Source organism: Fusarium graminearum, chromosome 2, assembly GCF_000240135.3.
Source record: "Fusarium graminearum PH-1 chromosome 2, whole genome shotgun sequence".
Classification (NCBI taxonomy): Eukaryota; Fungi; Ascomycota; class Sordariomycetes; order Hypocreales; family Nectriaceae; genus Fusarium; species Fusarium graminearum.
This window is the reverse complement of record NC_026475.1, coordinates 5,329,097-5,351,815: the sequence shown is the minus strand read 5'-3', so window position 1 is coordinate 5,351,815 and position 22,719 is coordinate 5,329,097. Positions and strand designations below refer to the sequence as shown.

Below are 22,719 nucleotides of genomic sequence, written 5' to 3'. Positions count from 1 at the left end.
TCCATACACATCGCAGGAGGCCAATTCCGACGGTTTTCATCTGATATTCACCCCCGTTCCTCAACAGCGATTACGAGGAGCTCGCCCTCGCCATCATGGTCGCGCCAGCGGTTCCCGAGTAAGGCGCAACACTACCGAGATGCTTGGCATCCACATAGCTAATCTGGAGCCAGAATTACCGAGGAGATCCTCCACGAGTCGATTGATGCCCGAACCGAATCTCTCGCTGGCCTTCGAGAGCTTGGCCCTCCCGATCTCGTTCATCTTCTTAAGCACGGCGTCCGAAACCCAGCCAAGCAGGTACACAAGCTCGATTGGCGCAAGGGAGATAAATAGCTGACTTGTCCAGACTGGCGTCTACCACCATGTCACCGGTGTCGACGCATCTTCATCAGCTAGTCTGGCAGCGTATATCAATACTTTGACCTACAAAGAGTCGGGGCCAAATGCGACAAACAAGATTGTTGAAGGTGTTTTCTGGTACGTCATAACTCTGGTGCACCTGTGGTAGCTGCGGAGGCTGACCTTTAACAGCTGTTACAATGCCTTCTCACGACTTGACATGCGTGTGCATGTTTCGATTCCCGGAACCGTAGAAAGCTACTGCGTCGACGAGCGAGGCGAGAAGCGAAAGGCTTCAGAGGATCTCTGGTTGGAGACATACCTCTGCAGTGTTCTTCGAGCATACTCATACGCGGACGATGGCAGCGGCGACACAATTCGAAAGATCATGGGCGTTCGAAGATTCAATCCTGTTACAAACACCGAGACCGAGCATCGTTTCCTTCATGCCGCAGAACAGCTCTTTTTCAGGGGTATGTCATCTTCCACCAACTAATCTTTTCCAGACTGACCTTGTAGGATGGCAATTGGGTTCCGACTCGGTAGTTCAGGTGCCTACTAACGTATCCAACCACTTGACTACTGGTCTTCTAAAGTACCTCGAAACCACAGGTCGATATGCCTCTGGAATTAACCTCTTTGAGAAGCTTCGGACGCAGAGCGTCGAGGTTTCATCACTGTTGGCAAAGGTTATGTTCATGGGCCATGAGGAAGTCGCAGGCGTTAGAACACTACATCAGTCTCTAAAGGAAAACCCTATGGACTATGTCATGCTCGATACTCAGGCTGAGTTTCTCTTGGGCAAGGCTAAGAACTCGGCGACTCCTGAACTCAAGGAGGAGAGACTCAAGTTGTCTCTGGGTTGCGCGGATCGAGCGACAGTTGCCGCCCCGACCGAGTTCAGCACATGGGCCAGACTAGCTCAGGTCTATGTGGCTATGGAGGATTGGGACAATGCGCTTACCATTCTTAACTCATGCCCTATGTTCACCTACCAAGACAAGGATACCCCCTTGATGCCAGAACCCAAGGAGGTCATCCTGCCAACTCTTCCTGAAACTCGACTTGACGAAATTGACAGCGAGCCTGAGTCGCGATACTCGGAACAGGTTGACCCCAGCCTGCTCAACCTGCGAGCAGCGTCCTACAGAGGTACTTTCAAGAAGGCTTATGAGATCCTCACCGAGATGACTGCCAAGATTGGCTGGGACCAACTCCTGAAGATCCGTAGCAATGTATTCGTGATGGAGGATGAATATCGCACAGAGAAGCAGGAATCTACTCACCCGGGTGCCTCAAAACGGACCCCAAGCACTGATGGTCTGCGAGGTACACCTGATCAAACAGTCAACCGAGACAATGAGGCAGAGGGTGAAAACGCAGAGAAGCCTGCTGAGGAGGTCTCCGAAGAAGAGGCCGATGCTGACGCCGACGCCCCAGCCACCAACGGAAACGGTGAGCAAAGCAAGATCGAGACGCCATCGAATGTCATCGATCCCGGAGAGGCAAAGACAGATCCTGAGGTAAGTTATGCCAATATCTACCCTCGAACCAGCTAACAATTGCAGACCACCAAGAGTGACGAGAATCTGTCAAAGCTCAACACCAAGCGCCTTTGTGAGCGCTGGCTGGATAGTCTTTTCATGGTTCTCTATGAAGATCTTCGTGTTTACACAATTTGGCGCACTCAGATGGCTCAATACCGTGCCCAACAGATGCAGTACAAGAAGTCAGCGGAGGAGTGGGAGATTCTAGGCTCTCTCGCCGAGCGACTCCAGCACATGGACGAGGCCGTTGAGGCGTACCGTGCATGCCTTTCTATTCGCTTCAGCCCCAAGGCCCTGGCAGGAATCCTACGTGTCTTTGAGAAGACTAAGAGCACAAGAGAGACAGTGGCATCCGTCATCCGATTAGTGACATGGCAGTACCGATGGTACAGCGAGTTCAGCCCCGAGCTCCTGCACACGATACGTACTCTGATCGAGGACGAGGGAGCAGTCAAGGTCCGAAGTATCATACAGGCGACAAGCTTGCCTCAGAACGTTCTGGACCTGACACATCACTATGCTGCGCTATGTGCGACATTCAGAAGCAGCGGTACCGACGGTTAGGATTGGGCTATATGATTTGTTTCAATGGGGCATCTGTCGCGGTTAGATATACATGGAGGATGGGCGGGGTAGCGGAGCAACTTGATTCAATGAAAGTCTCTCTCTTGGAGAGTCAAAAGCTGATCTTTGAGAGTTTGTTGTAATAATGAATTGTTCAATACGTCGAAACGGTGTGATGCATTGGTGCAAGCAAAGGGCAATCTTGACAAAACATACAGATATACGGATAGACAAGTGCATATTGTGATCATGTCGAGGCTTGCTACTATTTTGACTTCGTGATGGTACTCTTCTATACTTCTTGTCTTCTTTCTTGGATGCCCAGTAGCCCATAAGACATACGCATCTGTATCTTTGAGAACGACATAGCAGAGGTGATAATCCGTACACTCAGGCTAGCACGTTTCTCATTGAACGAGAAGGGACGTCCTAGACCTGAATCAATTGCTTCTGATGTTTTTCTTTTGGTAAAAAAGAAGGAAATCTTGGCCTACCGCAAATAGATTGGTTGCTGTTCCCTGCTGTGTTTCATCATGGTTATGCCCCACACAAGCTGTTGTGATACACGCCAAATGGTTACAAGAGGACATGTTCCATGGGGTAGAGTCTGACTTGGATCTGATAAACTGAGTAACCAACTCGATTGTATAATCACAGCATCTAATCATTTGTCTTTTGCTACTACAAGTGGTGTGTTCATATTAGGGGCTTATAGACTGCTGTGACTGCCCGCTGTTGTTGCTGCCTCCAGCTTCTTTATGCTCCAATACCCCACTATCGTCATACCCCCTTCCACTCTCCAATCCCAACTTTCAACATCCATCTGACATCAAACCAGCCTCTTATCATCAGTCTATTGCACTTTTACCTTTCCACTTTCATCAACATCGTGATTTACGTGTGCAGCATTAAGTCACACAAGATATTTCAGAAAGAGGAGGAAATAACTACGAACGTCATCCGCCTATAATCTCTAAGTCAATTCTACTACTACACCTTCACAATGGCCAAGCGCATTACCAAGGTACGTCTTTTCATTCTTGTCCATATTGCCCCCCTTCATCTAACCCTTCGTCTCTCTCAGGAATTTGCCGAGATTTCTCAAAATCCCCCTGAGGGCTTCTCCGTGTCTCTGCCTCCCAACGAATCCATCCACACCTGGCACGTCACCTTGTCGGCGCCCGCCTCGACCGTCTACCACCCAGGCAAATTCGGCATCCTCCTCAGCCTTCCCACCGACTACCCCTTCAAGCCCCCGGTCGTCAAGTTCGTCACCCGCATTTACCACCCCAATGTGACAAACGACAATCTCGGCAACATCTGCCTGGGCCTCCTCAAGCCCGACGCCTGGAAACCTAGTACCAAGCTCTATGGCGTTCTGGAGGCACTTCGCAACCTCCTGGAAGAGCCACAACTCGACAGCCCTCTTGAAGATCGCATTGCACAGCAGTACCAGACCGACCGGGCTGCTTTCGAGCAAGCGGCGAAGCAAAATGTCCAAAACCATGCCATGGACCCGCCTGTTTTTCCTCCTGTTGCTTAGGTAGAAAAGCAGATTCAGGAAGGAAGGCGAGGGCAATTCGGATTATGTAAGTCCGAGCAGCAAAGATACGTATAGCGCAGGGTCCGGCAGTGGGAGTGATTTGAGTGGTGAGACCTTGATGACCACTGACGGGGTTCATCCAAGTGGTAAGCCTTATGAGGGAACAGAACGGTGAACGAGGAATGAATGGGCCAGAGCACAGGCGACTCAACCTGAAAACCCGCGAGATAGGTGTAGCCATGAGAGCCCTTTCATCTCGTCTTGGCTAGTCTTGGTCTTGAGCCCTTGAACTATTACACAAATATATGAGATAAAAGCACATAGGTGTTAGGGTGTCAAACATGAAACATTTTATCACATGCAGGCTGCGTACGTTTGACGGTCGTGTAATTATCTTTCATTCCATTAGGGTATCAAAAAGTATCCCCCAAATCTACTCCTCGGCAGGTTCTAACCAGTTCGTACGTAATTTTCCCTCCCCTTCTATATGAAAACCAAGCACCACCAGGACCTTTTGCCAGTCCTTGCAACCTTGCCGTGTTCCTTGTGCAGGAAGCCATTCGCCTCTCGCTAAAGTGCTTTTGGGGTATGGTGGTGCGTTTTGTCTTATCGCAATGCAGCCGTAAACCATCGTCATTAAATAAAACAATGTTCCTTTTTTGGTACCATTCCATCCTGTACATTCCAGCCGTACCAACGCTGATCCCTCCTCGCTCCTTGAAGACAAACATAGTGAACAAACAACTCCCCATCGTTAGGGGCAGTTGAAGAATAATGAAAATGAGAATGGAAAAGAAAGTTGGGAGTTGAAACAGAATAAAGGAGAAAAATGCAGACACAATGCGGGCTAAATCGATAAATAGACCATGCCTTCCATTGAAACGCCGTTCCATGATTAAAAAAAACAGTCGGCGGCTTCCACTACCGTGTTGGTGTGGGCCAGTGTGGGCCGAAATGAGAAAGTAGCTTAATAATATGAGATGTTGAAGGAGTGTTATGTTGTGGGTGTAAGAGGTGAGAGGTATGTTGCTAAACGTGGCTTAGACGTCTAATTTCCTAGTTATTCCATGTCTTGCCTTGGCGGACTCTATCCAATTGTGCCTTGGCTCGACGTTGCTGGCGTTTCTCGTCAATCTGGACCTGGCTCAGATGCCCGAAGCCATTCCGCCGCTTGAAGCACGCCTCCATAAGGGCGTTGGCATCGATCAGACGGCGTGGCATAGATTGCACTACGCCAAACATTTCCATGGGATCGCCCACCGATCGGATCTCGTTCTCGCCTAGCTTAAAAATGGCCAGTGCAATGCGGAAAAGGGTCTTAGAGCCCTCGTAGAAGAACACGTCCCATACGCGGAGGGTGGTTTCGATGGGCAGTGTTCCGATGAAGCAGCTCATAAACCAGGCTGTCATGCAAAGCGTGATTGGTGGAAGTCTATCGGTAGGCGTTGACATGCGTGCCAGTTCCTTGCGGCGCGAGCGAGTAAGACGAATCGACTTGCTTGTGTTAGGTCGAGAGTTGGGATCAGCCTCAAGCTCTCCACCAACCTTGTCCCAGACAGCAGGCATAGAAGTGCGCATCTCAGTCATGAGCACTCCCAAGTCAATCTTGGAACCCTCAAGACTCATCTCGTGAGTACCGGGAAGATAAATGCGTGTAATGACGTTCAATAGCCAAAAGCATTGTTCCTCGGTGTCAACAAAGAGCAGCAAAAGACCAGCCAAGAAGTTCAAACTTTGGCAATAGCCAATCCGAGGGTTGTATACAGCGAATGCGTGCAGTACACGGCGAAGAGAAGTGATGATGGGCGTCTCGCCCTCGACACCTAGAGGAGCTGGGCTGGAGCTGCGAGTAGAATCCGTCATTGTCGACTCTCTAGCGCTGCTCGACATAGTCTCCATCCCGCCGGGAGGCTTAAACTTAATGTTATCGGGGAATGTGCGATGCAAGTCTCGCTCGATAGCTTCAGCATCAACATCCTTAGCTCGCTTAGCTGTAAGCTTATCGTAGAGACCCGAGTGCTTGGCCAGGATAGCTGGTCCACCAGCATAGTAAAACCAAGCGGCACCGCGCCATTCTGGAGGAATACCCTTGCGAACAAATCGTTTCGTCTTTGCGCTGGGAGCGGGAAATCGGTTCGGGTGATCTGTCATCAGGGCATTGTCCTTTAGGTACCCGTTCCACTTCTTTCGTCGACGAGCGAGGTACTCAGTGTATCCAGTGTTCCAATTGTCGTATTGCTGCCGTGTCACGTACTGATTTTCCTTCTTGAAACCATATCGATCGCGAGCGCCAGGGTCTTCAGGCTCAACTGGCTCGGGGACAGCGACTGGTGGTGGAGAAACTGGCTTAGGTTTGAGCTCGGACTCGGGGGCCTGTGTAGGTTCAGGTGCTGGCTCAGACGCGTATTCAGAGTTATTCCGTGACTCGGGGGTTTCGGGTCGATCTTTTACTTCAAAAACAGGTGCTAGGGTAGAACCAGGGGGTGAGAGAGGTGCAGCAAATGAGCCTGAGCGCGCAGTGTCAGCCTCAATAAGAGAAAGAGGCTTTTGGGATTTAACGGAAGGCTCGGAGTCTAAAGACTTGACCGAGTCTCGCTTTTCGGGGATTTCGAAGCTGTAGTTCTCAACAACATGCTTTTCGGCAATGTGAGGAACGGATGATGTAAAGGCTGGAGATGTGAAGATCATCTTGGACATTCGAATTTCCATGTCAAGTGTTGAGGTGGACTCGGACACCTGCTCTTGAGGGAAATCCTCGTCGTCTTCGTTGTGTCTGACGCTTCGTCGTGGGCCCATGTCGGATGCTGATGATACTGGTCGATCGTTGGTAGTGTTATTGTTTGAGTAGTTCATCGATTCGTCGTCAGAGTCGAAGCCTTGCTCGTACATACCCATAACATCCTCAAGACTCGGCTCGTCGTGTTCAGCGTCAGGTTCGTTGTTGGTATCTGCCTCGCGCTCCGCGCTTTCTGGGCCAGCGTATAGCGAGCCAACAGAGCTGTCCTTTGTGAGGACGCTACTTCGCTCAGTAACAGCGGTGCCCGGACCAGTTGTATCTGTGAATTGAGAGCGGAAGCTCGAGCGCGATTCTTCACCACTCATCCACGGGGCGATGACAGGGCTTGGCGAAGCTGAGCCGCCGTTGTAGTTCAAAGGAGGTCGCGCTGATGATGTCGCACCAGCAGCGGTCCTAATACGAGGTGCTCTTGGATCGTAAAAGTCGTTGGAAGGGGGAGGAGATAGTACTGATTGATATGTAGAAGAGGATTGACAAGAAGAAACCGAAGGGCCACGAGGTCGTTGAGGAGCAGGCCAAAGGGGATGTTGAGAAGATGTAACAAGATCTTGGTACTGGTCTGCGGAATTGAGACCGGGGTTCGATGTAATAGTCCCTGGGGCGTTCTGGGCGGGTCGTGGCTTAGTCGCGTCGGTGATTGGTTGGCGGATACTTTGCTTCCGTGGCCGCGAGAAGTTCTCCACGGCGGGTGGCAGGGTGTCGTAGGCGCGAAGGTCAGCCAGTGACGATTTGGATGTCAGAAATGTCGGAGATGTGTTTCGGGAGTCAACAGGAGTGCTTGCTGCAGTATCGTAGCTCAAAGGCGATGGCGAGTGGGGCGAATCGAATGGGGATGCTGCTCGTTGCGATATTGATTGTCCGGGCATAAATTTAGAAGGGTTGGTCATTGAATCCCATCTTGGCGAAATCGGCAAAGGAGGTAGATGTGACAAGGACTCGTCCGATGGTTGACGAACATGTCGGTACATTGCGCCGAATGGCTTAAGCTGCATGCGAGGCGATGCCAACGGCGACATCATTGGTGAAGTCATTGGTGAGGCATAAGGCGATGCATCAGCTGTTGAAGTGCCCGGCATAAGGCTGTTCTCACTGTCCCGTTGACGGTTACCATAATAGGCAAATTTTGTTCGGGTTGCGTTTGGCGAGCCCGGAGCATCGGGTACAGAGATGGCGAGTGGTGACATGGTGCGATGTACTTTTGTGGTCGAGGGACTCGATTTGTTTCGATTACTGCTGCTGGGCGCCAGAGGCTGGCAAAAACTTTGGTCGCCCAGCGGGCAGGGGAATAGCCGCTTGCAAAATGAGGGTTTGTTTTTTCTGAATCAGAGGGTATCAAAAGTCGTTGTCGTCGTTTCGTTGCGTGACGTTCAATCAGTCACTCTGATCTGATGTTGCCTCCTTCCTGCGAGGTGAGCCGAAGGTAGCAGCAAAAAGATGTGGAGTTGAAAAAGTTGAGTTTGTCAAAATGAAGCAACAGCTCTTGGCCATCGCTGTCGGATCTAGAACAGAGGATAGTATTTGCGACTAGAAATTGGCGAATATCGAGCCAGAACGAATGTAGTGTCGATAGAACTTTAAAAAAGGATCGGCGGATCGTGATCGGGGGTCTGGTGTTGTTTGTTTCGAGTTGAAAGCTAGCTAGCTGCACGACAAGCAAAAAGAAAGAAGGCGGTTCGCTTCAGTCAAAAGCAAAGTTATTCTAACCAAGAAGTCGGTCGGTAGTCGGTCGGTGTAGAAGAATACAAGCGAGAATAGTCGGTCTCGAGAATGGGTTTCCGGTGTGGGATGGTTCCAAAGGTAAAGTAGTAGGTATGTAAAATGATGGGGCACAGTCGAGACCCCACGGACGGTTGAAGAATTGACGCCGAATCTCGTCACAGACAGACAAGACAACCAGCCGGCGTCCGAGAAGGTGAGTTGACAACAGGAAGAGGGAAACAAACGATAGCCTCAGCTCAGCCTGTGCTTGGAAAAAGAACGAAAAAGTTCGCAGCACCTACGCAAAGAAGCACCTTGCGCGAAAGCGTTGACTCTTTTGACTGGGAACTGGGACTGGGACGGGGAAGCCGGATTGGCAGGGCGGGTAGAACGAATTTCAATAACCAGGATGTTCTCGCAGCCCGGGCCAGAAAACTACCGGGGTATCGTCGCCTACCAGGGGAGCTCGGGCGCTGCTGTAAGATGAATCCGTCTCTAGAGGGAGACGATGTGATCCCAAATGAGAGATAGAACCGATGAATCGGAGGGTGCAATCGATCACAAACTTGGAAATTTGACAGGCTAAAAAGAGAGAAGCTTATGCTTGATTTGAGCTTGAGCTTGAGCTTGATTTTGGTCTTTTTTGGTGGTTTGCGCTGGTCATGTCGAGGCTCGCTTGATGATAAGGAGAAAAAAAACTCTTGGACGCGGTTGACAGCCCAGACGGAATTGATCCCACACCGGGGACTAGAAATGAGACAAGGGAGAGCGACTGATGAGCGACTGGAACTGGAACTGGAACTGGAACTGTACTGCCTAGGGGTGATTTAGCAAAAGACTAAGACCTGAAGCTCAGGATGCAGAAAACGAATAGCCTCTGAGCGGGTCTGCTGTGGCATAAAGTGAGCGACCTATTTTGTCTCTTTAGGCACACAGGCAAGTAGGCAGGCGCCTGCAAGTATCAAGTAACCCCAAAAGCTGCTACAGGTGGCGCGGGGAAAAGAAGAAATGAGACGAGACCCCAATCAGAAACAAGACCAAGGCCGACTAAGACCAAGAATTGATTTAGTGATTCACCAAAGCATGTCAAAAACGAAGAATACTACTACCAATGTACTCGACTCGAGTCTCGAGATCCTTCCAAAGGGGGCCAAGAAGCTGACAAAAAGGTTACAGCAGAAACAGGTTCACTACAGGGACCATACAAACGAGGCCAGCCAAGATGGGTGACGGTTACAGTGCATGTAACATTCACGTTGTGTGCCTCGTGGCTCTCAACGTCGGGTCCCCCAGCAGGCGGTGTCTTTTCCGTTTGGCTGTTTGTCACTTGTCTTTCTTGAATCTCAGGAAAAACCAGTCCTGCCAGTCGACCCAGAGCGCCCCAGAACACCACCAAGGAGAGCTACACGACCAACTTTTGCAACGCGATTGGCCGAATCAAGTGCCCCGGGGAAGCAAATGCTGGGTCTTTTTTTCAGCTGGTGACGGCTCTTTTTGCGCGCTAAATTGTTTGGTTCAGAAGGGACCCGTTGTTGAGTCAGTCGACACCAGGACCAGGGGTCTCTATACCTGCATAGGAGACTGCAAGAGAAAAGAAAGAAGAATCCGAAAATTATAGACACCGGCAAGCTTGGCTCAAGATGGTGTAGGTGAATACGGTGATAGATGGGTATCTCACGAATATGCTTATTCCATGGTGTTGCGATTCTGAGGGAATAATACAGGGGTTTCGCTAGGCAAAGTCTAACTGTGCCTTACACGATGGTAGCCCGCAAATCCAAGGACGGATGGATGTATGGAACAAGGGAGGGAGGAGGCAAGATTCTCCAGATGGAATATCTACTCTCTCTTAGCCAGCTTGAGAGCAACACGGAATGCGAAGCCGAGAGACAGGTCTATCCCTAATGTGTGTGATGATCAACCGAGCTGCCCAAAATATCGCCATCGAAATCTCATAGTCTATGTACGCTTTGATGGTGGACATAGATACTGTAGATAGTACTGACTAGTTATGACCAAAAAGCCTAAAGGCATCTTGTTATATTGGATGATCCAACCAGCACATATATCATCATCCCTTTGGTTCGTCTCATTCCTCATTGGGCTTCATGCGACCTTCCCCTCTCGAATATGGGATGCAAATTAAACCTGCCCCTTACGCCAATACTGTTCTGTCCGTCACATCACAGTCATGAGTGTTTCATGGAGCTGGCTGGCTGGCAGTCGGTTCCGTGTGTTACAGTGCCACCACCTCAACAGTTCAGTTGACACCTGAGACTGGACGAAAGTGGTTCTCGCCGAGAGGAGAAAAGAAAAATTCCTCAAGCGACCCTGATACTGCAATTACCCATTCAACTCGACCTCATCGCGTAGAGTGCTGAGAGTGTTCAATCCATTCCCCTCCACCTCTCTCGCTAATTACTCTAGTAGCCCCATGCTCCGGCAAAGGGGGCGACATAGTTCAAAAAGGCGCTGCACCGTCTCTGCGGGTGCCTCCCGTCAACGTTAACGTCCCTCCGTCGTTTCCCAAAACAATACAAGTGGCACCGCGGCCTGTTCGCTGGACGGCCGACAGGCGTTTCTATCCACCTCGGGTAATCATGTCGGGCTCTGCTAGTCTGGCTAGAAGACTCTGCTAAACAGAGAGACGGCGCGCATTTGAAGGCCTCCAGACACTGCAAAAGCCAACCCGCCAGTTGATGGCGTCAAGAGACAGATTGGGAGTGGGGGAGACAAGAGAAATAGCCAATTAGATGCATTTCGTTCCTGGATCTTACTGACTGTTGTACCTGCAGGGACAAGGTTGCAACCCTGTTCCCTTTTTTTCATTCTTTTTTTTCTGTCTAGAACCCTATGCACACTTTTTAGCCATTGAACCAAATAATTGGAAATTAACAAAACGTATTTCCGCTCAGCTGCATTAATTGCGTCGATGAACAGGAGAGACGTGCACTGGCGAACTTCCAAGGCACAAAAAAGAAACAAGTTATCCATTGGTAATCACACAACATTCGCTCGCATCCATGACCCCAGTAAACTTTAGTTAGCTGCTCCGAGGACAGGACAGGTTCCTGGTTCCTAGGGCCGTGTTGTGTTGCATGGCGTCTCTGACGCATCGCAATATCAAGAAACTGTGAATAGATCACCAATCTCGATTTACGATGCCAATGCCTTGGTTGCTGCTACTGTCCCAGCGATTCAATTTCGATTTTATGCGGAGTGGAAAGGGAAACGGACGATCAGCCAGGCTGAGCAGGATTCGACACCCTTGCTGTTGTTCCGGTGAAAAGCTTCTGGTTGACTTCGAATTCTGGTGATCTACAGAGAATCGAGATGACATGCAGGGATTATGTAACCGTCAACTCGTTTCGACTCTCTCTGGTCTCCGTGGTCATTTCCTTGTCGGTGACAGTTATGATGCCTTGAACTGCTCGGTGATTCTTTGCAAACTACAGGTACTAATCCACTCTGCTCTCTCGTTAAGCATAAGGGGAAAGGTGACCTCACAGACGCACCAAATGCCGTCAGACGAAAAGAAAAAACTCGGAAGCGTTTGCGGATACAAACTCCATCTCTGCGCGTTGGTGCATGTGATAAGCAGCCACTCATACAGTGGGCACGGAACACAGTGTCTAATCACAACTTGTCCGCTGTTGAGTGCTAACTTACGCTGTAAAAGCAAACATTATCATCTAGGTTAGGTACGTAGACAACCAGAGAGAGATGTGAAATAATTAGTCCAACAGTCTCTTTCTGGAAACTTGATGAAGAACAAGTTAGCCTTGTCTTTCCCCCGCTTTTTGGTGGAAACCCTGCCATGAATTGGATGGGACCCGTGAAAGGACTGTCAAGCGCACGCACAAGGCGTTCAGTGACAAATGCTTAGGCGAAGGAGGGCTTACTGGGAGATGATGCTGACGACGAGTTGTTGGCTCAGCAGGAGCATCGAGTTAATTGCAGGATTGCGAGGCTTAGACAAGAACTCGTCACTATTGCGTCTAGATAGAACAGCTCGGTCATATTGACTTTCACATTCCTATTCAGAGACATGCGTAAATAGCATGTGAGGCTAATTAATTAACTGCACATGCTATATTCATGTTTCTAAGTTCCATGGGGTCTCCCTAGGCTCATCTCGGTAGGTGTTCATCTTAGTTATGCCCGCTCCGAGCAGCTGGGCCGGTGATATATCCCCGTCGTCATTAATAACCGTCGCCTAGGGAAAGTGACATATTTGTTTGTATTCGAATCCAAACAGACGCCACTGCGCGTTGTAGCTTACAACTTTTGGTTTAAGGCATAATTGATACCAAGGGCACGTCCATCCAACACACGCTAGCAATCCAGCCCGATCGCGCCTCGTTCAATAGAAGACAGTCAGTGTCATCTCATTTTTTCGCGATCCAGCCCAAGGCTATTTATTACGCGATTCGAGAAACGGTTCCTGGCTTGGCTGCGTGAATGTGGTAGACGGTGGCTGAGATTTGTCTAGACTTGAGTTGGCTTGTGAAGGGTCATGGTAGACGACAGGGTCTTTGGGCCTGAGTTCCAACCGAGATAATTCGCCCAGAAGCGCCGCCTGTTTCATTTATCCATCTTGGAAGGCAATTCACCGATGAAGGGTCTTCTTGATACATTTCCACTCATGAGAGGATCGTCGTTGGTGGCTTAGGTGTATCACCAGCATTCGAGCCTCCGAATACCGTCATTTCTTGCTCTTGATTGTTGATACTCTCGGTCCACCGTATACCAGGGCCAAACCTTGCATGAATAATTTCTCGTGATTTTTGAAGGGCTTCGATGCGTCTCCATGGCGATACGATTTGTTCACTATAATAAAGCTATGCCTTGTTGACGTCAAACTTGTACTATGAGAAGCTCCAGATCAAGGGCGAGCGGAAAGACGGGAAGTAAAGCAGAGAGGAATAAGACATCGAGGTCTAAGACCGTCCGTCTCTATGTTTCGTTCTCGATCGCCTCTTTTCCGCCCTCTACTGTGTTTGTGCAGTAAACAATTTTAATACTTTCTTTTGGGTAAACTGAATATTGTTAATCGTCGTCGTCCAGCCAGCGAGGGAAGTGGAATTGACCACATAGCTCGAATTCTTGGAGCGTGGCAGGCTTGAGTTTGAGCAGCCATCATTGGATACCGCGCGTCAAACCCAAGAAGCGGCTACGAGTTGTAAAACAAAAATAAATAGACCGAAATAAACAAAAACTCAAAACATTAGAAAATGGAACATTTTTGTTTGACGTTGTGAATGCATCATGAATTTTGGTTGGATCCTACCCTACACCGAAGGCTGTTGACATATATCACCACGTGACCAGAATTCGAGATCCCAGTATGCCTCCCTCTTCCCCTCCTCACTGTAACATGCTCACAATCACATCACCACGCATCATTGACGCCAATCCTGAACTGTATTGGCTCAGTTAATCAATTCGGATGACCCAATCTCCGACTTCGGTTCGGCCAAGAGACGGGACACTTCCGTCTCACAACAAACATGGAACGGAGAAACTTGTACCGTCTTCCGCTCCAACTTCAGGTCCAGGTCAAGCTCCAGTCTAAATCTAGTCTAGATGAGGGCCCTAGCTCCCCCTACTACTCCCCCCAAGAAACAGGAGCTTGGGGGGAAGTGACATGTTACAGAAGCTATCTGCAGCTCCGTTCGTCCTTGTTTTGAAAGCTGATAAGAACTCGTATATTCTTACTTGCAAGGGGCATTTATCACCAACAATTGGCTCAATTGTTGCTGCAGCTTCTGGCCGTTCATCATTCGCAAAGATGGCAATAACACACACAAAAGGTCCCAAGTTCCGGTGATTACTTGAGTTTCCGAGACACTTCCATCCCGCCTTGGGCTACAATGTGAAAGTCCTACGTCACATATTCCAGGGACTGAGAGTAGTTGTTTGCCCAGCCCCTCGAGTGCCCGCGTTCCCAGTCTTGCCTCTCTGTACGTCAGACTGGGCTGGGTATTTCCCCGCTCTCTATTCCCTTCTCTATTGTTCTCTGTCCCTGGTCCCTTTCCCGTATGTGCTTGGGTAAACAAGCCGGGAAAGGAAGACCACAAAGTTAAAGTATCTCTTCGATGCTTTTCAGGTACATTTGCCTTTAGTCAAGGTTATATCTACATCTTGATTGGACGGCAACCACTTCCAGTCCATTGCGCGTCTTTCTTTGGCTTCCGTACGGCCCTGATCGACCTGCCATGGAGGCTGGCTAGCTGGGCTGGGCGGACGTACGCTGGTGGTGGTTCGCATAGGAGCTTGTTGACCTGCCTTGCAGCGCGCAGCGCAGCTTACCTCCGGGAAGCTTGTCCACACCAAAAGCTGGGCCGCCCAATCCGTCCTCAGATGGCAAGCTCGTGGGACTGTACCTCGACTTGTCGCAGGCCTTCCTTGCATTTCCATGTATTCGCTACTTGGCTTCTGTTAGGTATTGATATACCACCATACAATCATGGAGTGTACCCAGTGATGGGATGACTACGACATCCGCAATTGGCTGGGCCGGACTGGGCAGCTCTCACACAAGCTCTCTGCCTCTCTGTTGCTGTCGCGGTCATTGTTACTGTCGCCCTCCAGCTCCTCACGCGTAGTCTCCCACCCTCTGCTCATTCCCACTCCCCTAGCCTTCCCCTGTCTCTCTCCTCTCTTCCGTTCTATTCTTGTTTTGCTTTGTCGAGCTCTCTCTATCTCGTGCTGTACCTTGACCAACCTTTAAAACCCTCTCTCGCCACAGTGAGAAGCGCCTTGGTTCTTTAAACTTGTCAATCGCATCTTAAAACACTCCATACACCACTCAGTCCAGTAATCGCCATGTCCCGCAAGAGAAAGCAAGACGAAGAGGAGGAGCTCGTCTCCCTCCCCGAAGACTCCGATGGTGAGGAGGAGGAAGAGTAAGTAGTATCTGCTTTCTTACATGTTGTTTTCCGTGATTTGTTTGCAATCGTCAATTATCCAATCGCACGTTTGTTGGCTGCGCAGCTGGCGCGATTCGTTGCGCAGCTTACCAAGTATGCGCGTGCGCATTTGATGTCGCATGCCATACATGCGCCTCAACGCGATGTGATTCAACGCATGACACCCATTCATACGTGACATTCACGACTATTCCTGATCGCATTGCGCTTCACTTCCCGCCTGAACACGGTGTCGCTTCCTGCGATACCGGACCAGCATCTTGTCCATGATTATTGTGTTGTCGCGATGACGATTGGCTGACATCAAGCGAACAGGTACGTCTCTACCGCAGACGAAGAGGAACAGAGTGAAGAAGATGAAGACGCCGAAGAGGAAGAGGAGGAGGATGATGATGACGAAGACAAAGAAGCCGACGCAAAGGGTAAGATCTCAATAATGTTGATGTACTTGGACCAGATTTGCAGCATCAGCACTCATGCATTGTATCTGATCCAGCCCATCTACACATTCCCGAACAAGTTTCGGGCAGCCAACTTCTTATAAAGAACCAAATGCTGACGATATTATTCAGTCGAGCCTCCTGTAAAGAAGCGCAAGACGGCCGAGGCGGACGACCAAGAACTCAATGGCGACGCTGAGGACGACGAGGAAGAAGAGGAAGAGGAGAAGGAAGAGAACGATGACGAGGAGGATGCCGAAGGCGATGATGAGGCAGCCGATGTTCCTGCTCGAACCAAAGAAGCAGTCAAGACGGCTGAGGCGCCTGTTGCTACCGAGACTCCAGAGTCCAAAGCGGTCACGGCCGGTGGTGACGAGTAATATCGAAGAGATAGCTTATCTGTCGTATAGTAATTCGCTCCTTGTATTCGAACCATCCATAAATATCCAGACCGTTTCTTCGAGAATCTTTTGTGAGTGATCGAGTTGTCGTCGTAGTCCAGCTATATCACCAGTTTGGTTACGATGAGTAGTCCAGTGTGGTGTCGGGGGAGGAGGGGGGGAAGTAAACCACAGCTCGTTCATAAAGGGGGACATGTCAGGAACTTCACTCTTATGTGTCCCCTTTCCCTGACAGATCAGTCAACTCTTTCATCAGAGCACGTGCAATACGGCATAATACGGAACACAAGGAGATCTGGCCAAGACAGATCTTTATCGTTGATCTTGATCTTGATCTACCCGCGCAGTGTCCACTTACCGATCAACCGAAACCACGTTGTAAGTACGTAGATGTTCTAAAATAACCTCCAAAGAAACGTTTCTTTCTTTCTGGGGGAAGACGAAAATAGGATGTCATGAAAAAAAAGCGCGCAGGAAGAACCCCTGCCATGGTGTTGTTATTGGTGCAGATGGTTTTCGTGACTCCGCAACGGGTAGGGCTGAGGGAAGGTTGAGGGTTTGACTGAGGGTCATGATGTTTGTTCTTGGGGTTGAGATGAAAAGGGGGTGTTGTTGTAGAGGACGTATCTGCTTGGGGTTGTTAACGTCTGATGAGAGAGGTAGCGAAGGACACTCTGGGCTATGACCTTGATATGGTAACTTGAGGAAATCGCATCCAAGTTGAAGCATGGCAATTACACTGCCTGTACTGAGAGAAGGTAATATTATTCCGATATATCAACCGATATCTCAAGAGTCTCCTGTGTCTGGTACAGAGTCTTTGGAGGACTGAGATGTTCCATGGAAAAGCCAAGGAACACTACCAATGACAGAAGACAGTAGAGTTGCGAGGTCCCCTTACCCCGGATTCTTTCATCTTCTGGAAACTAAATGAACAGACGAGGCAAGGCCAAAGCCGTTGCAGGGTGGTCTGATCTGATGCACGCCAATATTCCCTACCGCGCGTTCATCTGGCAGGAAATAGCAAAGCCAAGCCTGGCCAGCAGGATCTGAACTCGTATACGGGAGACTATGCACACGATTCCAGCCTGGCACATCTTGATGAGCAGATACCAAACTTTTCACCAACTTGACGGTGATGCCATGGTGACATAGTTCTCTTGTTGACGCAATTCTTGATTCCCATTACCCAAGAAGAACAAGAGAGAAGAGAGAACCAACACATACACATGCACACACACTCACAGCCGCGGATATGCCATGGTATCCCAATAGGTAAAGGTGAAATCCTGTTGGGTCCTCGTGACCCAACGTGCTTCAAAAAACCACAGGGCGCAAAGTAATTCTAAACATGGCCTTTTGCCCATCGTCGATCCGTATCATGCTCGGCAACAGTCAGAGTCTGTCCTTCTGTAACTCAACTTCTCACTCCCCACGGCTTCTTCCAAGGCAAACGAGATTGAGGTTAGTCAACGATACCCCATCTTACAGGGATGAGGATCCACCAGGCGCTCGTTAGCTCTGGGGATAAACTCATACCACCCCCAAATTTTCTTTAACCCTATAACTACATGATTCTCTTTGTGTAGGTTAAGCAGACGACATGTCTTTGGTACCGGGGGGTTGATTATACTCTTTTCCCTCCTCGAGACTCGGTCTGTCAACAAGACGGTATATCTACTTGCCAGGCTTACTCGGCACAACACAATCTTTACTCGGACTTTGGCAAAACCTCAGACAGTTCCTCTTACGTGGCTATTAGGTAGCCAAGTGCCCGGATTACTAACAGAATGCCCATCCTTGACAGGTGCCAAGCCCAGCTGGCTCTTGGCCATTGGCCTCCCGTAAACAAGACCTGACAGGCGTCTAAGTTCCTGGGCTCCCCCTTCGCGGAATGCTTTACCGTACATGCTGCTCCCTGACCTCATGTCATGTCCATGTTTGTGCCTGTGGCCCCAAGTCCGAGCCCTTTAAGCGAAGGATAACTTAGCTTTTGTAAACTTGTGATGCATCACATTGGTCCATGTCCCATACATTCCATGCCAGGTCCCCGTCACCTCCGGTCACGGCTTCACAGTCCGTGTGTCACGGCTCTTGGAGTTGCGTTGCAGCAGGTGTCGTAATGCGAATCTCTGTTGGGCCGCGCCCTTTCTCAATTTCTTACAGTCTTCTTACTTTGGCACCCTCCCCCCCCGCCAGGCTTGTTTTTTCTTTGCTACACGACTCGTTGGATTTCTTATGCATGGAGGTGGTGGTAGTTTCGAGTAATTTGATCCTTGGCACTTCTATTTGGGCACCGGGTGCTGGGTCTGGAATAGAAAAAAAAAATCGTAGTATATAAGGGGACCTTCTCAGCCCCAAGACTGAAGTTACGAACCTGTCCTCTGCTCTGTAAACCTCGGGTCTTCCGTCCTTACTTCCCCCCAAAGCCAGCAAGGAGAACAGACGAAGAAGAGCGAAGAAAACCGCACACACAAACCAGAACAGAAGAGAAACAGAGTAGCTCCGTTATGGCTTGCGGCTTGTCAACAGCAAAAGACAACCGACCAGCCTCGAGACTACGAGTCTGCCGCCTTCTTAACTGCCTATAACAAGAACCCCCCCCTTTATTACTCTTTACCTCTTTTACCCCAGAAACAAAAGAACACAGACAGCATAAGACAAGAAACCGAAAGAGCCTCTTCGGGAAGCGTTGTGCCAAAAAAAAACCCTTACGTGATGACGGGGTTCAAGGACAACCTCGTGCTAGTTCTAGTATTTGCGGATAACCGTTAAACAAAAGCCACAATGATGAGCTCAAATTTCCTCGAGACCGCCGGCGACGGAGACGGAGCAGCGCGCTTTGGTCGCATGCCCGATGACTGGATGAATGGCATCGATACTGCCGCCATGCCCTTCTCCGGCCTGGATGCTTCATACGAGGCTTCTACAGTGAGTAACCCCCTTACCACCAACTCAGTTCAGAAGAGACACATCTAACCAGCATGTCAGCAGCAGAACCCTCTTCAGTCTCCAGAGACGCCCAGTCTCGATAACACCGTCTTCCCCTCCCCCCTGACAGACCTTGCCTACCTTGACCGTTCCTTTGGAGACTTCTCCTCCAACTATGCCATCCATCCTACAACGCCGGGACAGTTTCCCGTCCACCCGCCTCATCGCACCTCGTCCAACTTCTCTGAAGGCTACGACCTGTCCTCTGCTAGTCCATCCCTCGGTCCCGTCTGGCCCGCCCACGTCTCGCCGGCGGCGACGTTCCTCCCCACGCCGCCCATGGCAGACGAGCTATCGGCCGCCTCGTCCGAGCCCGAGGAAGACAACCAGGATGATGATGACTACGACGATGACTCGTCGGAGCCCGCGAGCAAGAAGCGCAAGCGTTCCACGGCATCCAAGATAACAAAAACAAGGGGTAGCAAAGACGCCCCCAAGCGCAATCCAACGCAGCTGCGCACCGCTTCTCGTGCTCCCAAGAAGCGTGGCGCTGTAGCTGCTCAGCCCAGACATCCCAGCGAGACGTCTGAGGAAGTCAAGGCGCGGGCTGCGCACAACCAGGTTGAGCAGCAATACCGCAAGCGGCTCAATACTCACTTTGAGCGCCTGCTTGCCGTTTTGCCTCCTCCAGGCACAGAAGGTGGCATCGCCAATGACCGCCGAGTGAGTAAAGCCGAAGTGCTTGATCTTGCACGCGAAAGAATTCGTGCGCTGGAGAAGCAAACGGCTAGACTCGAGAGAGAAAGGAGGGAGCTCCGAGGAAGAATTGCTCCAGATGGAAGACGAGTTTTGGTTTAGTTTATTTTAGTTAGATGATGAGTTGATTTATCTTTGGTATGATATGATTAGGAGTGAGGGACTGGAAAAAGGAGAGGATAAGGATTGGGGCGTATAGGAGGCAATAGTTAACGGGCAACCATGATGGCGAATAAGGAATAAACATAAAAAAAAGGCGAGAGGAAACAAGAAGACTAGAAAAACACATAAAAAACAGGTTCAAGGACTAGAGAGGGTTTGGGGTTATGTTATGGATGCACCATGGTTAATTGGCTTGGGAGGAGTTGCTTGATATCAGTACCAGAGTTAAAGGGTTATTGGGAAGGTTTATGTTGCTTCAATGTCATGTATCCTAATGGAGGGAAATCGATGCTACTATGTATGAGTAATTACAAGGACCTTGATCTATTTAGTTAAGTTTCCCAATAACATCTAGTTGCGCGAACACAATGAAGTGACAACAACTCAATCTGTGGCAATGCTGGAACTATCGTGGCTAATGTTAACATTAATGACCTTGACTGGTTCCTCTCAAGAGCGGGTGAAGTATGTTTTAGCTATTGAAGAGGGGGCTTTGTATAGATGTGAAAGGACCCTTGTTGGGTACCTACTGACCTACTGTGTTAAAGAGTATATCGGGGCACTTAGGTAGTCCCTTATTCGACAAACAAACATTTATAATATTATGACCAGGGGCGACAAGGCGCTGGAATATCCTCGAAATGCTGGCTACCTAGATTGTGAAGGTCCACAGGATGTTGTGAAACTGCAAGAGGGAATATTTGTCTGTATCAACGTCTAGCCATACCATCCATCACCTTGTCTCTCTAACACGGCGAATGGATAATTGCTCTTAACAAAGACTGTTACCAAGGAATGGAGATGGATCGCTTGTAGAGCGCATCGCTGGAAGACAAAGCCAGGATATCAAGAAGTGAATAATAACCAGGCTGGCATGGCTATTTAAACCGGTGTAGACCATGTTGCTGGACTGAAGCTCAATACAACCACGACTCATATAGCAACATCCTATCTATCTTGTACAGAAAGACTTGCATCCTCGGCAACAGAGAGACAACAGCAATTAGTGACAGCAAGCCGAATACCATCAAATATGGCCCCAGACGTGTGAGTTGAGTTATCTTGGCTAGGACCAGACTACTGACATCCAGCTTAGCTGCACCTTCACCCTCAACACGGGTGATGAAATGCCTGCCGTCGGCTTCGGTACATGGAACATCCCTCGCTCCCAGGCCGCCAAAGCGGTAGAAACAGCCCTCCGTGCCGGTTACCGTCATATCGACACAGCCCTCGCCTATGGCAACGAAAAAGAAGTGGGAGCCGGTATCCGCGCTTCTGGTGTCCCCCGTGAAGAGATCTGGGTGTCAGGAAAGCTCCGAAACAACTGGCACAAACACGCCCGAAAGTGCCTTCAAACGAGTCTGAAGAATCTCGGTGTCGGATATCTCGACCTGTACTTGATTCACTGGCCCTGTTCCAGAGACGCAGACAACCCGGCGATTTGCTATGAGGATTGGGATTATGTTGATACGTGGATGGAGATGGAGGAATTGCTGGACGAAGGCAAAGTTCTGAACATTGGCGTGTCCAACTTTGGGATTCAACAGCTGGAAAGGCTATTGACTTCTACCGAAGTAAGTAGAGTGCTCCGACCTGGATGAAGATCATGACTGACCATGCAGATTGTGCCCGCTGTCAACCAGATCGAGCTACATCCTTGCAATCCATCGCCCAAGCTTGTAGCATACTGCAACAATCGAGGTATCCATTCCGAAGGCTACTCATGTCTGGGATCTGGTCACTCAGCCCTGCATCGCAACAAGACCCTGCGCGACATCGCTGATGCAAAGGAGAAGACAGTGCAGCAGGTGTTGCTTCAATGGGGCATAGAGAAGGGCTGGGGCGTAGTCTGCAAGAGCGTCACCCCCTCCAGAATCAAGTCCAACTTTGAGTTGAGTGGATGGGAGTTGACCGACGATGATATGGAGGCGATCGATGGCATCAAAAAGCGGTTCAAGGCTGTTGGCGATGGATTTCTGCCGCATAGAGTGTTCTTTGGCGACGATGAGTGAGGATTCAGGACAGCAGTGTGGGATGACGACAGGAGGCACAATTTGAGTAACTTGCTATAGATTGATAAATGGTATAAATACTTACATGAAGGGTATCAAAGATGTGAGGAACGAATAGCATTCGGCGAACATGCTGGACCAATGAGATAACACGATGTAGATCCTCAACTCAGAGTTTAGCCTTTTCCTCGTTTTGAGATTCTTCTTCTTCTTCCTCCTCCCTCATGACAGCAGAGACGCTCTGCCTGAACTCTTCCGCTAAAACAACCGCCTCATCGTCGTCCAGCTCCTCTCTCTTTCCCCTCCCAAACATGGTAAAGCTCTCACTGAAACGCCCGCTGGCTCTGATTTCTGGCCGCGGGATGATGTGAAAGTGCATATGAGGCACGACCTGGGCAGCAGCAGCGCCATTATTTTGGACCACGTTCCAATCTTCAATGCCGGTTGCTCGTGCCATGGCCTTTGAGAGAATGCGCAGATAACGACCCAGGTGAGCGGACTCTGAAGCCGTGACGTCGCTTAGCTTAGGGCGATGCGGTCGCGTGCAGAGAAGAAGATGGCCTCGGCTTAGAGGTAGGATATCGAGAAAGGCGA

The 22,719-nt window shown here is 49.8% G+C and overlaps 7 protein-coding genes across 7 annotated transcripts; 5 read left to right on the top strand and 2 right to left on the bottom strand.

Annotated features, from left to right (window-relative positions):
- Positions 1-95: 95 nt before the first annotated feature.
- FGSG_04031 (uncharacterized protein) lies at positions 96-2,645 on the top strand (the record flags this gene model as incomplete). The annotated part of the gene is made up of 6 exons (XM_011323321.1): positions 96-118; positions 174-300; positions 350-480; positions 535-815; positions 862-1,865; positions 1,911-2,645. 6 exons carry the CDS (start codon positions 96-98, stop codon positions 2,451-2,453), a joined length of 2,109 nt encoding a protein of 702 aa, XP_011321623.1. The 3' UTR covers positions 2,454-2,645.
- Positions 2,646-3,456: 811 nt separating this feature from the next.
- On the top strand, positions 3,457-3,996 carry FGSG_04032 (uncharacterized protein; the record flags this gene model as incomplete). Its single annotated transcript, XM_011323320.1, has 2 exons — positions 3,457-3,477; positions 3,538-3,996. 2 exons carry the CDS (start codon positions 3,457-3,459, stop codon positions 3,994-3,996), a joined length of 480 nt encoding a protein of 159 aa, XP_011321622.1.
- A 962-nt stretch (positions 3,997-4,958) lies between these two features.
- Positions 4,959-7,977, bottom strand: FGSG_04033 (uncharacterized protein; the record flags this gene model as incomplete). Its single annotated transcript, XM_011323319.1, has 1 exon — positions 4,959-7,977. The coding sequence occupies one exon, from the start codon at positions 7,975-7,977 to the stop codon at positions 5,053-5,055; it is 2,925 nt and encodes a 974-aa protein (XP_011321621.1). The 3' UTR covers positions 4,959-5,052.
- A 7,316-nt stretch (positions 7,978-15,293) lies between these two features.
- FGSG_04034 (uncharacterized protein) lies at positions 15,294-16,312 on the top strand. Its single transcript, XM_011323318.1, has 3 exons — positions 15,294-15,399; positions 15,739-15,845; positions 15,996-16,312. The coding sequence occupies exons 1-3, from the start codon at positions 15,320-15,322 to the stop codon at positions 16,241-16,243; spliced, it is 435 nt and encodes a 144-aa protein (XP_011321620.1). The 5' UTR covers positions 15,294-15,319; the 3' UTR covers positions 16,244-16,312.
- Positions 16,313-18,926: 2,614 nt separating this feature from the next.
- FGSG_04035 (uncharacterized protein) lies at positions 18,927-20,174 on the top strand. The gene is made up of 2 exons (XM_011323317.1): positions 18,927-19,195; positions 19,262-20,174. The coding sequence occupies exons 1-2, from the start codon at positions 19,052-19,054 to the stop codon at positions 20,051-20,053; spliced, it is 936 nt and encodes a 311-aa protein (XP_011321619.1). The 5' UTR covers positions 18,927-19,051; the 3' UTR covers positions 20,054-20,174.
- Positions 20,175-21,146: 972 nt separating this feature from the next.
- Positions 21,147-22,125, top strand: FGSG_04036 (uncharacterized protein; the record flags this gene model as incomplete). Its single annotated transcript, XM_011323316.1, has 3 exons — positions 21,147-21,160; positions 21,210-21,687; positions 21,736-22,125. 3 exons carry the CDS (start codon positions 21,147-21,149, stop codon positions 22,123-22,125), a joined length of 882 nt encoding a protein of 293 aa, XP_011321618.1.
- Positions 22,126-22,169: 44 nt separating this feature from the next.
- FGSG_12327 (uncharacterized protein) lies at positions 22,170-22,719 on the bottom strand. Its single transcript, XM_011323315.1, has one exon. The coding sequence runs from the start codon at positions 22,580-22,582 to the stop codon at positions 22,295-22,297; it is 288 nt and encodes a 95-aa protein (XP_011321617.1). The 5' UTR covers positions 22,583-22,719; the 3' UTR covers positions 22,170-22,294.

What these genes read in the sequence shown, in the direction of transcription:
- FGSG_04034 (XM_011323318.1), top strand. Translation starts at nt 15,320, where the DNA reads ATGTCCCGCAAGAGAAAGCAAGACGAAGAGGAGGAGCTCGTCTCCCTC. An exon ending in GATGGTGAGGAGGAGGAAGA is followed by an intron (nt 15,400 to 15,738) that starts GTAAGTAGTATC and finishes TCAAGCGAACAG; the next exon opens with GTACGTCTCTACCGCAGACG. An exon ending in CAAAGAAGCCGACGCAAAGG is followed by an intron (nt 15,846 to 15,995) that starts GTAAGATCTCAA and finishes GATATTATTCAG; the next exon opens with TCGAGCCTCCTGTAAAGAAG.
- FGSG_04035 (XM_011323317.1), top strand. Translation starts at nt 19,052, where the DNA reads ATGATGAGCTCAAATTTCCTCGAGACCGCCGGCGACGGAGACGGAGCA. An exon ending in CTTCATACGAGGCTTCTACA is followed by an intron (nt 19,196 to 19,261) that starts GTGAGTAACCCC and finishes TGTCAGCAGCAG; the next exon opens with AACCCTCTTCAGTCTCCAGA.
- FGSG_12327 (XM_011323315.1), bottom strand. Translation starts at nt 22,582, where the DNA reads ATGGCACGAGCAACCGGCATTGAAGATTGGAACGTGGTCCAAAATAAT.